Source organism: Ascaphus truei, chromosome 15 (genome assembly GCF_040206685.1).
Source record: "Ascaphus truei isolate aAscTru1 chromosome 15, aAscTru1.hap1, whole genome shotgun sequence".
Lineage (NCBI taxonomy): Eukaryota > Metazoa > Chordata > Amphibia > Anura > Ascaphidae > Ascaphus > Ascaphus truei.
In genome coordinates, this window is record NC_134497.1 from 15,873,859 (window position 1) to 15,888,202 (window position 14,344).

The 14,344-nt window shown below is 54.8% G+C and overlaps 1 protein-coding gene across 5 annotated transcripts in view; it reads left to right on the plus strand.

Annotated features, from left to right (window-relative positions):
- Positions 1 to 14,344, plus strand: part of CDH22 (cadherin 22) — a 109,186-nt gene that overhangs the window by 73,091 nt on the left and 21,751 nt on the right. For 3 of the 5 annotated variants that reach the window (XM_075571785.1, XM_075571786.1, XM_075571783.1), the window contains exons 7-10: positions 886 to 1,139; positions 2,854 to 2,987; positions 3,460 to 3,581; positions 5,115 to 5,232. In XM_075571785.1, the coding sequence (XP_075427900.1) occupies positions 886 to 1,139; positions 2,854 to 2,987; positions 3,460 to 3,581; positions 5,115 to 5,232 (628 nt within the window). The remainder of the gene's footprint in view (positions 1 to 885; positions 1,140 to 2,853; positions 2,988 to 3,459; positions 3,582 to 5,114; positions 5,233 to 14,344) is intronic. The other 2 variants (XM_075571788.1, XM_075571787.1) reach the window with 2 other exon arrangements.

Here is a 14,344-nt window from a genome sequence, read left to right on the forward strand (position 1 = left end):
AGTCTGCGGGACACTGGGTAGCCCCGGTGTAATTCAGCCCGTGTACCGGCAAATCATGCCTGCTCGCCGGGGAGAATTAAACTACTATTGGTAAGTTTGGCTGCCGAACTCCTGCAACCAAAATAATTGCATTTCCACCCAAATATCCCCCCTAAAACTGACACACAAGAAATCTCACAGTTCTAGGGCTAAGAGAGCCCCTCTGTGAGTGATTGGGGGGTGATGGAGCTGTAGAGAGCCCCTCTGTGAGTGATTGGGGGGGGGGGGTGATGGAGCTGTAGAGAGCCCCTCTGTGAGTGATTGGAGGGGTGATGGAGCTGTAGAGAGCCCCTCTGTGAGTGATTGGGGGGGGTGATGGAGCTGTAGAGAGCCCCTCTGTGAGTGATTGGGGGGCTGATGGAGCTGTAGAGAGTCCCTCTGTGAGTGATTGGGGGGGTTGATGGAGCTGTAGAGAGCCCCTCTGTGAGTGATTGGGGGGGCTGATGGAGCTGTAGAGAGCCCCTCTGTGAGTGATTGGGGGGGTGATGGAGCTGTAGAGAGCCCCTCAGTGAGTGATTGGGGGGGCTGATGGAGCTGTAGAGAGCCCCTCTGTGAGTGATTGGGGCATGATGGAGCTGTAGAGAGCCCCTCTGTGAGTGATTGGGGGGGCTGATGGAGCTGTAGAGAGCCCCTCTGTGAGTGATTGGGGGGACTGATGGAGCTGTAGAGAGCCCCTCTGTGAGTGATTGGGGGGACTGATGGAGCTGTAGAGAGCCCCTCTGTGAGTGATTGGGGGGGTGATGGAGCTGTAGAGAGCCCCTCTGTGAGTGATTGGGGGGACTGATGGAGCTGTAGAGAGCCCCTCTGTGGGGGATTGTGCAGTAACGTCCCCTGTATGGGTTTCAGGCCTTGGATTTTGAGGCGCAGAAGGAGCACTCTCTCATCCTGGAGGCCCAGAATCGCTTTGTAGATCCACGCTTTGCTGATTTGGGAACGTTTCGGGACCAGGCGATTGTGAGGGTTTCAGTGCTAGATGTGGATGAGCCCCCCAAATTTCACCCGCCAGAGGAGGTGATAGAGGTGCCAGAAGATGCCCAAATTGGATCTGTAGTCGGGGCGATCACAGCAAGGGACCCAGACGATGCCAATAACCCTATCAGGTACTGACTGCAGGGGGGATGTATGTGTGTGTGAGGGGGGATGTATGTGTGTGTGTGGGGGGGATCTGTGTGTGTGTGTGAGGGTGTCTGTGTGTGTGTGTGTGAGGAGGGATGTATGTGTGTGTGGGGGGGATGTGTGTGTGTGTGTGTGTGTGTGTGTGTGTGTGTGTGTGTGTGTGTGTGTGTGTGTGTGTGTGTGTGTGTGTGTGTGTGTGTGTGTGTGTGTGTGTGAGGGGGGATGTATGTGTGTGTGTGGGGGGGATCTGTGTGTGTGTGTGAGGGTGTCTGTGTGTGTGTGAGGAGGGATGTATGTGTGTGGGGGGGGGATCTGTGTGTGTGTGTGTGTGTGTGTGTGTGTCTGTGTCTGTGTCTGTGTGTAGGGATGTATGTGTGTGTGGGGGGGATCGGTGTGTGTGTATGTGTGTGTGGGGGGGATCTGTGTGTGTGTGTGTGAGGGTGTGTGTGTGTGTGTGTGTGTGTGTGTGTGTGTGTGTGTGTGTGTGTGTGTGTGTGTGTGTGTGTGTGTGTGTGTGTGTGTGTGTGTGGAGGGATGTATGTGTGTGTGAGGGTGTCTGTGTGTGTGTGAGGAGGGATGTATGTGTGTGGGGGGAAATCTCTGTGTGTGTGTGTGTGGGGGGGGGGGGGATATGTGTGTGTTTGTGGAGGGGGGCAGGGAGGGATGTATGTGTGGGGGTCTATGTGTGGGGGGGTCTGTGTGTGTGGGGGGGGTCTCTGTGTGTGTGTGGGGGGGGTCTCTGTGTGTGGGTGTGGGGAGGGATGTATGTGTGAGGGGGGTCTGTGTGTGTGTGTGTGGAGGTCTGTGCGTGAGGGGGTCTGTCTGTTTGTGTGTGTGTATGTGCGAAGGGATGTATGTGTGTTTGGGAGGGGGGGTCTGTGTGTGTTTGTGTGTGTGGAGGGATTGTGTGTGTGTGTGTGTGTGTGTGTGTGTGTGTGTGTGTGTGTGTGTGTGTGTGTGTGTGTGTGTGTGTGTGTGTGTGTGTGTGTGTGTGTGTGTGTGTGTAGGGATGTATGTGAGGGGGTCTGTGTGTGTGTGGAGGGATGTATGTGTGTGGAGAGGTCTGTGTGTGTTTGTGGTGATATTCTGCATCAATGGGGGGGGGCTGCATTTTGGGTGGCTGTGTGTTGTGGATCTGTGCATACAGGGTGAACTGTCTGTACTGGGTGTGTGTGTATATATGTGACATCTACACGTCTCACTCTCCCAATTTTCTCTCTCCCTCTTTTCCCCCCCTCTCTTTCTGTGTCTGTCTCCCTCTCTACCTACCTTTCTCTCTCACCCACCCCCTGTCTCTGACCCCTCTCATCTCTCCTTCCCCCTCTCTTTCTCTCTTTCTCTCTCCCTCTCTCCTTCCCGCTCTTTTTCTCTCTCCCTCTCTCCTTCCCCCTCTCTGTACCTTTCTCCTTCCCTCTTTCTGTCTCTCTCACCCTCCTACTCCATCTCCCTCTCTCACCCTCCCTCTCTCACCCTCCCTCTCTCACCCTCCCTCTCTCCCCTCCCTCTCTCTCACACACACACCCTCTCTCTCTCTCTCACCCTCCTACTCCATCGCTCTCACTCTTTCTTTCTCTGTTTCTTTCTCTCTCGCTCTCTCTCTCTCGCTCTATCTTGCTCTCACTCTCCCGCTCTCTCTCGCTCTCTCTCGCTCTCTCTCGCTCTCTCTCGCTCGCTCTCTCTCGCTCTCTCTCTTCGTAGATATACACTGGACACAAGCTCTGATGATGGAATATTTGAGATTGATGCTGAATCTGGTGAAATCAGGACCATTAAATCTCTGGATCGTGAGACCTCAGGGTGGCACAATTTGACTGTTCAGGCAAAGGAAGCAGGTCAGTGGGGCAGTGACTCTGTGTTCCCATCTGTGCCATTGTTTCTCTTTGTTGCCAATACTGCCCGGTGTGTCCATCTCTACCATGGGCCCAATATTAACATGTGTACCCATCTCTGCATTATGTGACCAACCCTGTCCTCTCTGCCCAACACTGCCCTGTGTGCCCAACACTGCCCTGTGTGCCCAACACCACCCTGTATGCCCAACACCGCCCTATGTGCCCAACACCACCCTGTGTGCCCAATACCGCCCTGTTTACTATATATACACAAGTCAGTATATCACGTTGTGTCATAAATTCATGTCAGTGTATCATGTTGTGATATATATACACGTGTTAGTACTTCATGTCATGATATACAAGTGGTAGTACATCACGTCGTGATATATCTACATGTCTCAGTAAATCACATAATTGTCATGATCTATATATACCTCTTTCAGTACATACATGTCCCTGTACCCCTCAGGTGACCCACTGAAAGTTTCACTTCTGACTCTGCGGATTCAGATCCTGGATGTGAATGATAACCCCCCCGAGCTGGCAACACCCCACGAATCGTCTGTGTGTGAGGATGCTCTGCCAGGGCAGGTAACAGTGCCCCCCACAACCAGATAAGATAAACCCAGAGACAATTCCTCCCACATACACACACAAGTCCAACCCCAAGACAATCCCCCTAACACACACAAAAGACCAACACTGAGACAATCTTCCACAAACACACGAGACCAACCCTGAGACAATCCCCCCAACACACACACAAGACAAGCACAAAGACAATCCAACACAAACACAAGTTCCACCCCGTGACAATCCCCCCCACACACACACAAGACCAACACTGAGACAATCCTCCACACACAAATCCAACCCTGATACAATCCCCCCCCCCACACACACAAGTCCAACCTCGTAACAATCCCACACACGCACACAAGTCCAAGCCCAAGACAATGACCCCACACACACAAGTCCAACCCCAAGACAATCCTTCAGAAATAAATACAACCCCGAGACAGTTCCCTCCCTCTCCCCCACACACACACAAGACCAACCCCTGACACAATGCCCCCATACACATAAGTCCAACCCAAAGAAAATCCCATACACACATGTCTGACCCCTGAAACAAGCCACCCAACACATACCAGACCAACCCTGGGACAATCCTCCACACACAAGTCCAACCCTAAGACAATCCCTCCAACACACACACACACACAAAACTAACCCAGAGACATTCCCCCATAAACACACAAGACCAATCCTGAGACAATCCCTCCAAAAACAAGTCCAACCCTGCGACAATTCCCCTAACACACACACAAGACCAACCCTGAGACACTGAGACAATCTCCCACAAACACGAGACCAACCCTGAGACAATCCCCCCAACACACACACAAGACCAGCACGAAGACAATCCAAGACAAACACAAGTTCCACCCCGCGACAATCCCCCCACACACACAAGACCAACCCTGAGACAATCCTTCACACACAAATCCAACCCTGATACAATCCCCCCCACACACATAAGTCCAACCTCATAACAATCCCCCACACGTGCACAAGTCCAAGTCCAAGACAATGACCCCACACACAAGTCCAACCCAGAGACAATCCTTCAGAAATTAATACAACCCCGAGACAGTTCCCTCCCTCCCCCCCCCCCCACACACACAAGACCAACCCCTGACACAATGCCCCCACACACAAGTCCAACCCAGAGACAATCCTTTCATGCACAAGACCAACCTAAGACAACCCCCCCCATATCTACATCAAACCCCAAGAGAATTCTACCACACGCACACATGTCTAACCCTCGAGAAAGCCACTCCACACATGCAAGACCAACCCTGAGATAAATCCCGCCGCCCAAACACACATGTTCATCCAAACCCGACACAAACAACCCCTTACACACAAGACCAACCCCGGACAATCCCCCCACACATGCACAATTGCAAACCCAAGACAATCCCCCCACAGACACACGTCTAAACCTGTGACCAACAGCCCCATACACACAAGACCAATACTGAGACAACCAAATGTGACCCCCAGGTATAAGAATCCCCCATAAAACCTCTCATGTGACCCCCCTCTCTGCCGCAGCTGATTCAGACGATCAGTGTGGTGGATCCAGATGAGCCAATGGGGGGACATCGATTCTACTTCAGACTTGCACCCGAGCCCAGTGCAGAGCATCACTTCACTCTGCTCAATGTCAAGGGTGAGCACCGACCTGTTTCTGCTACTCAGTCATCACATAACCCTCCCCTCCATAACCAGACGTCACATAACCCTCCCCTCCATCACCAGACGTCACATAACCCTCCCCTCTATCACCAGACATCACATAACCCTCCCCTCCATCACCAGACACCACATAGCCCTCCCCTCCATCACCAGACAACACATAACCCTCCCCTCCATCACCAGACATCACATAACCCTCCCCTCTATCACGAGCCATCACATAACCCTCCCCTCCATCACCAGACATCACATATCCCTCCCCTCTATCACGAGCCATCACATAACCCTCCCCTCCATCACCAGACATCACATAACCCTCCCCTCCATCACCAGACATCACATAACCCTCCCCTCCATCACCAGTCATCACATAACCCTCCCCTCCATCACCAGACATCACATAACCCTCCCCTCCATCACCAGACATCACATAACCATCCCCTCCATCACCAGTCACCACATAACCCTCCCCTCCATCACTAGACATCCCATATCCCTCCCCTCCATCACCAGACATCCCATAACCCTCCCCTCCATCACCAGACAACACATAACCCTCCCCTCCATCACCAGACATCACATAACCCTCCCCTCCATCACCTGACATCACATAACCCTCCCCTCCATCACCAGACATCACATATCCCTCCCCTCCATCACCAGACATCACGTAACCCTCTCCTCCATCACCAGACATCACATAACCCTCCCCTCCATCACCAGACATCACATAACCCTCCCCTCCATCACCAGACATCACATAACCCTCCCCTCCATCACCAGACATCACATAACCCTCCCCTCCATCACCAGTCACCACATAACCCTCCCCTCCATCACTAGACATTCCATATCCCTCCCCTCCATCACCAGACATCACATAACCCTCCCCTCCATCACCAGACATCAGATAACCCTCCCCTCCATCACCTGACATCACATAACCCTCCCCTCCATCACCAGACATCACATATCCCTCTCCTCCATCACCAGACATCACATAACCCTCTCCTCCATCACTAGACATCCCATATCCCTCCCCTCCATCACCAGACATCAGATAACCCTCCCCTCCATCACCAGACATCACATAACCCTCCCCTCCATCACCAGTCATCACATAACCCTCCCCTCCATCACCAGTCATCACATAACCCTCCCCTCCATCACCAGACATCACATAACCCTCCCCTCCATCACCAGACATCACATATCCCTCCCCTCCATCACCAGTCATCACATAACCCTCCCCTCCGTCACCAGACATCACATAACCCTCCCCTCCATCACCAGTCATCCCATAACCCTCCCCTCCATCACCAGACATCACATAACCCTCCCCTCCATTACCAGACATCACATAACCCTCCCCTTCATCACCAGTCACCACATAACCCTCCCCTCCATCACTAGACATCCCATATCCCTCCCCTCCATCACCAGACATCACATAACCCTCCCCTCCATCACCAGACATCAGATAACCCTCCCCTCCATCACCAGACAACACATCACCCTCCCCTCCATCACCAGACATCACATAACCCTCCCCTCCATCACCTGACATCACATAACCCTCCCCTCCATCACCAGACATCACATATCCCTCCCCTCCATCACCAGACATCACATAACCCTCTCCTCCATCACCAGACATCACATAACCCTCCCCTCCATCACCAGACATCACATAACCCTCCCCTCCATCACCAGACATCACATATCCCTCCCCTCCATCACCAGTCATCACATAACCCTCCCCTCCATCACCAGACATCACATAACCCTCCCCTCCATCATCAGCCATCCCATAACCCTCCCCTTCATCACCAGTCACCACATAACCCTCCCCTCCATCACCAGACATCACATATCCCTCCCCTCCATCACCAGTCATCCCATAACCCTCCCCTTCATCACCAGTCACCACATAACCCTCCCCTCCATCACCAGACATCACATATCCCTCCCCTCCATCACCAGACATCACATAACCCTCTCCTCCATCACCAGACATCACATAACCCTCTCCTCCATCACCAGACATCACATAACCCTCTCCTCCATCACTAGACATCCCATATCCCTCCCCTCCATCACCAGACATCAGATAACCCTCCCCTCCATCACCAGACATCACATAACCCTCCCCTCCATCACCAGTCATCACATAACCCTCCCCTCCATCACCAGTCATCACATAACCCTCCCCTCCATCACCAGACATCACATAACCCTCCCCTCCATCACCAGACATCACATATCCCTCCCCTCCATCACCAGTCATCACATAACCCTCCCCTCCATCACCAGTCATCACATACAGTAACCCTCTCCTCCATCACCAGACATCACATAACCCTCCCCTCCATCATCAGTCATCCCATAACCCTCCCCTTCATCACCAGTCACCACATAACCCTCCCCTCCATCACCAGACGTCACATATCCCTCCCCTCCATCACCAGTCATCACATAACCCTCCCCTCCATCACCAGTCATCACATACAGTAACCCTCCCCTCCATCACCAGACATCACATAACCCTCCCCTCCATCATCAGTCATCCCATAACCCTCCCCTTCATCACCAGTCACCACATAACCCTCCCCTCCATCACCAGACAACACATAACCCTCCCCTCCATCACCAGTCATCACATAACCCTCCCATCCATCACCAGTCACCACATAACCCTCCCCTCCATCACCAGACATCACATAACCCTCCCCTCCATCACCAGTCATCCCATAACCCTCCCCTCCATCACCAGACATCACATAACCCTCCCCTCCATCACCAGACATCACATAACCCTCCCTCCATCACCAGTCACCACATAACCCTCCCCTCCATCACCAGTCATCACATAACCCTCCCCTCCATCACCAGTCATCACATAACCCTCTCCTCCATCACCAGTCATCACATAACCCTCCCCTCCATCACCAGACATCACATAACCCTCCCCTCAATCACCTTAGATCACATGAACCCCTCCGTCACCTGACATCATGAACCCCTCCGTCACCTGACATCCGTGACACCCCCTGTCACCTTACATCACATGAACCCCTCTGTCACCTGACATCCGTGACCACACCCCGTCACGTGACATCACATGAACCCTGACATCACCTGACATCACATGTACACCTCCGTCACCTTACATCACATGATCCCCTCCGTCACCTGGACATCACATGAACCCCTCCGTCACCTTACATCACATGAACCCCTCCGTCACCTGACATCCGTGACACCCCCTGTCACCTGACATCATATGAACCCCTCCGTCACCTGACATCCGTGACCACCCCCTGTCACCTTACATCACATGAACCACACTTGTCCCCTGACATCACATGACTCGTAGTCACCTGCCTTGTCATCACGTCCTGCGTGCAGTTTGACTGTCCTGTGAGCTTTCTGCAGCTACCGACTCTGTGAGTTATATCCTAAAGTCATCCTGGGTAAAAACTATTCCACGTTCATCAAATGGAAATGTCCAATCCCTTCCGTGGATTCCTCTCCTCTGATAATCGCAGTGCGTTTCATAAAATAACCCCCATGTGTGTCCTAAGGGCAACTCTGGAGTACGGTTCCTGCTCAGTCCCCTGTATACAGCTCACACCCCTCTATAGAGCTCATATCCCTGTCTTATACCCCCTGTATACAGAGCACACCCCATGTATACAGCTCAGAACCCTGTATTACCGTATTTCCTTGATTGTAAGACGCACCATCGATTTGGTCCTTGAAATCGAGGAAAATTACTTTTTCACTTACCATGTTTCAGGAGAGGTCCCATGTCAGCGGAGGATGAAGAGGCCGGTTGCGGCAGGAGAGGTCCCATGTCTGCAGGTAATGAAGATAAGACAGCGGGTGTGCGGTGGCGGTGGCGGCAGGAGATCATAATAGCAGGAGAGCTGAGCAGAGCGGCATAGGGGAACGACTGGGGAAGAGCGCACTGTAACCGGAAGTCAGACATGGGTCAACTTCCGGTGTTACATTGCGCTCCTCCCCAGGCGTTCCCCTATGCCGCTCTGCTCAGCTCTCCTGCTATTATGATCTCCTGCCGCTACTGCTGCCACCCCACACCCGCTGTCTTATCTTCATTCACCTGCAGACTTGGCACCTGTCCTGCTGCCACTGTACTCACGCCAGCTGTCCATCTTCAACCATCTGCAGACGTGGGACCTCTTCTGCCGCCGCCTGCTTCATCCTCCGCTGACATGGGACCTCTCCTGAAACATGGTAAGTGAAAGAGGGGGTTAGTACTGTAGGCACTTTTTTTTTCGTTTCATTTTTTAAATACATCGATTCTAAGACGCACCCCGATTTCAGACATGTGAAAATCGGAAAAAAGGTGCGTCTTAGAATCGAGGAAATAGGGTATTATTGTTTATTTATAAAGTGGCATCCTACGCTACAGCGCAGTACAATGGGGGAAATGAATCCCATTACATAATGTTATATAAATGACAGAAATAGAATTATATCCCAAATAAGAACAAACGAACGCAAACAGTTACAGACAAGAATGAGGGCCCTGATCTTGGGAGCTTACAATCTAGAGTGAATAAGGGGCAATGTTGAAACAGAAGGTAAAGTGGATGCTCACTGTGACACAGGAGTATGTCTCAGGATGGAGTATGGCCCCGTCGCACAGCTGGTCCCATTAAGGTTTGGGGGTGTGGATGTTAGGGGGTTTCATATAGCACGGAGTTTGGTCCAGTCACACAGCTGGCCCCAATTGGGTTAGGGGGTGTGGATGTTAGGGGTATGCCAGATAGACTTCCTTTAAAAGGTGAGTTTACAAGGAGCTATTACAATTGTGAAAGCTGGGGGGAAGTCTGATGGTGCGTGGTATGGAGTCCCAGAGAGAGGGGGCAGCATGGGAGACGTCTTGTAGGCGGGAGTGAGAGGAGGAAAAAAGGGAGGAGGAAAGGCGGCGGTCATAGGCAGAACTGAAGGGGGGGGGGGTTATTGGAGTAATTGGCGACAAGCGCTGAGATGTAAGATGGGCAGTGTTGTTGAGAGCTTTGTAAGTCAGACCTAGGTTTTTTCATTACATTCCAGAGGCTATGGGAAGCCAGTGTAAGGATTTGCGTAGTGGAGCAGCAGAAGTGGAGCAGTGAGTGAGGTTGAGTAGATGAACAGAATCTAGAGTGGCTAGTGGGTGCCCTTAACCCACTCATTGCGCTAACAGACTGGGAGAACATGAGTGCACTCCCTACTTACCCTGTTCTGTCTTTGCATGTTAAATGTTATTATGCTATGTTCTTCTCATGTTTTACCATTTGAGGAGGACATCAATGTGCAGCTATCATCATCTCATAACCGCATGTTGGTCATTTGACCACTACCGACCGGCTGTGAGTGCTTCATTTCACTTATCGGGCACTGCACAGATTCACTTCATTTCACACTTATTTGCGCCTTCATACTATGTATAAAGTGAGGTAGATGAGTCTGGCAGCAGCATTTTGGATGGATTGAAGTTGGGCCAGGCGGACAAGGGGAATGCCAACGTGGAAAAGGTTGCAGTAGTCAAGGCGGGACAGGGTGTGTGAGTGAATTAGGCATTTAGTTGCATGATGAGTGAGAAAAGGGGGTATTCTAGCAATTAGATCCAGGACCCTTGAGAAAGCGTAAACCCACGTGAAACGTACGTCGGCTTCCACTGATTATGTCATAGGGATAGCGCCTCCCGTAATGGTATCTGCATACACCTCGCGCTTCCTCCCTCTGACAAACGCCTTCAAAGCATGTTGCATTTAGAGTTGCTATACCTGAGAGGAAAGATGGGAGGGGCGGGATGGGGAAGGTAGAAGGTAAAACCCCTGCTCTGCAAGATATAGCACGTGGTTGTTGGGTAAAGTGCTATTACCAGGATATGAATAGTAGAAGGACCAAAGAAAAAGAACCCGGTTGTCCAAAGCACTCAAATGCCCCAATATGATGTGTAGAGTTAATACCTTAAATTAATTTTATTGATATTATTATTATTATTATTAATAATAAAATAAAGGGCTATAAACGAAACCACGACGAATGCAACGGTGCACATCCAAGGCCATTGACACGTTTAAATAATTAGTACGAAGTAGTATTGAACTATTGATTATCTCCTAAGAGACAGTTATAGTCTCATATCATATACATGTACAAGCAGTCCTCGTTTTACAACGAATGGCTTATCCAACGCTATGCAACGCATACCTATATTCACTTTTACAACGCCAAAACGGCTTATCCAACGCTCTTACGACGCTTTGCATAGTTGTTTATGTGTATATAATATATATATATTACTAGCTGAGAGACCCGGCGTTGCCCGGGATGTAAATGCGTAATAGGTAGTATTATTTATAAATGGTGGAACAATAGATGACTATTTCGTGTAAAGGTTGGATAATAATATTGAAAAGAAAGATGGAATAAAATGTAATACGATGTTGTATAAAAATGGTTTATTGTAACCACACCACAGTACAATGTTTATTTTGGTGACATAAGTGATGTAAAAATCTGAGTCGTGTGTCCTGCTAGGGTGTGAGGCGGCGGGTGGCGCGTGGGTTGTGAGTGCTGTGTGCGAGTGGGGGTCCTGCTAGGGTGTGAGGCGGCGCGTGGTGCGTGGGTTGTGAGTGGGGGTCCTGCAAGGGTGTGAGGCGGCGGCTGGCGCGTGGGTTGTGAGTGCTGTCTGTGAGTGGGGGTCCTGCTAGGGTGTGAGGCGGTGGGTCAGTGATGTCGGTGCGTAGGGGCGGGAGGCAGCAGGTGTGTGTGGCGGCAGGTATGTGTCGAGTGTGGCGGGTGTCTGTTGAGTGCGTGCAGCGGCTGTGAGGCGGTGGGTGAAAGGCAGAGGCGGCCGGAGTAAGGGCGGGTGAAAGGCAGAGGCGGGGGTGGGGAGGCGGTAAGGCGGGCATGAAGGCGAAGGGCGGCGGGAAGGGGAGGAGGGGGTGGAGGAGGGGGGCAAGGGGTGGAGGAGGGGGGCAAGGGGTGGAGGAGGGGGGCAAGGGGTGGAGGAGGGGGGCAAGGGGTGGAGGAGGGGGGCAAGGGGTGGAGGAGGGGGGCAAGGGGTGGAGGAGGGGGGAAGGGTTAGAGGAGGGGGGGGAAGGGTTAGAGGAGGGGGGGGAAGGGTTAGAGGAGGGGGGGGAAGGGTTAGAGGAGGGGGGGGAAGGGTTAGAGGAGGGGGGGGAAGGGTTAGAGGAGGGGGGGGAAGGGTTAGAGGAGGGGGTGGAAGTGTGGGAGGGGGTGGGAGGGGAAAGGGGAAAAAGAGGTGGAGGGGGGGGTGGAAAGGGGAGCGGAGGGGGGGTGAAGGGGAGCGGGGGGGGGGAAGGGGAGCGGGGGGGGAAGGGGAGCGGGGGGGGAGGGGAGAAGTGGTGGGAAGGGGGAGGAGGGGGAGGTGGTTGAAAGGGGGAGATGGTGGGAAGGGGGGAGGTGGTGGGAAGGGGGGAGGTGGTGGGAAGGAGGAGGAGGGGGAAGGTGGTGGAAAGGGAGAGAAGGGGGGATGTGGTGGGAAGGGGGAGGAGGGGGAAGGTGGTGGGAAGGGGGAGGAGGAGGGGGAGGTGGTGGGAAGGGGGGGAGGGGGAGGTGGTGGGAAGGGGGGGAGGGTGGAGGTGGTGGGAAGGGGGGGAGGTGGTGGGAAGGGGGGGAGGTGGTGGAAAGGGGGGGGAGGTGGTGGGAAGGGGGGAGGGGTGAGGTGGTGGGAAGGGGGAGGAGGTGGGAAGGGGGAGGCGGAGGGAAGGCGGGGGGTGGGAGGCAGTGGGAAGGCGGGGGGTGGGAGGAGGTGGGAAGGCGGGGGGTGGGAGGCGGTGGGATGGCAGGGGGTGGGAGGCGGTGGGAAGGGGGGTGGGAGGTGGTGGGAAGGGGGGAGGGAGGCGGTGGGAAGGGGGGAGGGAGGCGGTGGGAAGGGGGAGGGAGGCGGTGGGAAGGGGGGGGGGAGGCGGTGGGAAGGGGCGGTGAGGGGGGGTGGGAGGCGGTGGGAAGGGGGGGGAGGCGGTGTGAAGAGGGGGGAGGCGGTGGGAAGGGGGGGAGGCGGTGGGAAGGGGGGGGGGCGGTGAGGGGGGGTGGGAGGCGGTGGGAAGGGGGGGGAGGCGGTGTGAAGAGGGGGGAGGCGGTGGGAAGGGGGGGAGGCGGTGGGAAGGGGGGGAGGCGGTGGGGAGGGGGGGGGCGGTGGGAAGGGGTGGGGGGAGGCGGTGGGAAGGGGTGGGGGGAGGCGGTGGGAAGGGGGGCTGGGAGGCGGTGGGAAGGGGGGGGGAGGCGGTGGGAAGGGGGGGAAGGGGGGAGGCGGTGGGAAGGGGGGGGAGACGGTGGGAAGGGGGGGGCGGTGGGAAGGGGGGGGAGGCGGTGGGAAGGGGGGGGGGAGGCGGTGGGAAGGGGGGGGAGGGGATGGGAAGGGGGGGAGGCGGTGGGAAGGGGGTTTAGGCGGTGGGAAGGGGGGGGTTTAGGCGGTGGGAAGGGGGGGGGAGGCGGTGGGAAGGGGAGGGAGGCGGTGGGAAGGGGGGGTGGAGGGGAGGTGAAGGGGGGGGGGTGGAGGGGAGGTGAAGGGGGGGGGTGGAGGGGAGGTGAAGGTGGGGGGGTGGAGGGGAGGTGAAGGGGGGGTGGAGGGGAGGTGAAGGGGGGGAGTGGAAGGGAGGTGAAGGGGGGGGGTGGAAGGGAGGTGAAGGGGGGGTGGAAGGGAGGGGGGGGGTGGAAGGGAGGTGAAGGGGGGGTGGAAGGGAGGTGAAGGGGGGGGGGGGTGGAGGGGAGGTGAAGGGGGGGGTGGAGGGGAGGTGAAGGGGGGGGTGGAGGGGAGGTGAAGGGGGGGTGGAGGGGGGGAGGTGAAGGGGGGTGGAAGGGAGAAGTGGAGTGAGGGGAGGTGAAAGGCGGTGAGGGGAGGTGATGGGGGGTGAGTGGAGGTGAAGGCCGCTTACTCACCCGTCCGGCAGGTCCCACGTGGATCTGAGGCGGGAGGCAGCGTGTTGTGGCCGCTCCCCCGCTGTGTCCCGGGCGCTCTCTCCCCCGCTGATTGTAGGGGCGCCGGGGGGGGGGGGGATCGGGGAGACACTGACACTTGATCCGCTGACACTGGAGGGGAGGGG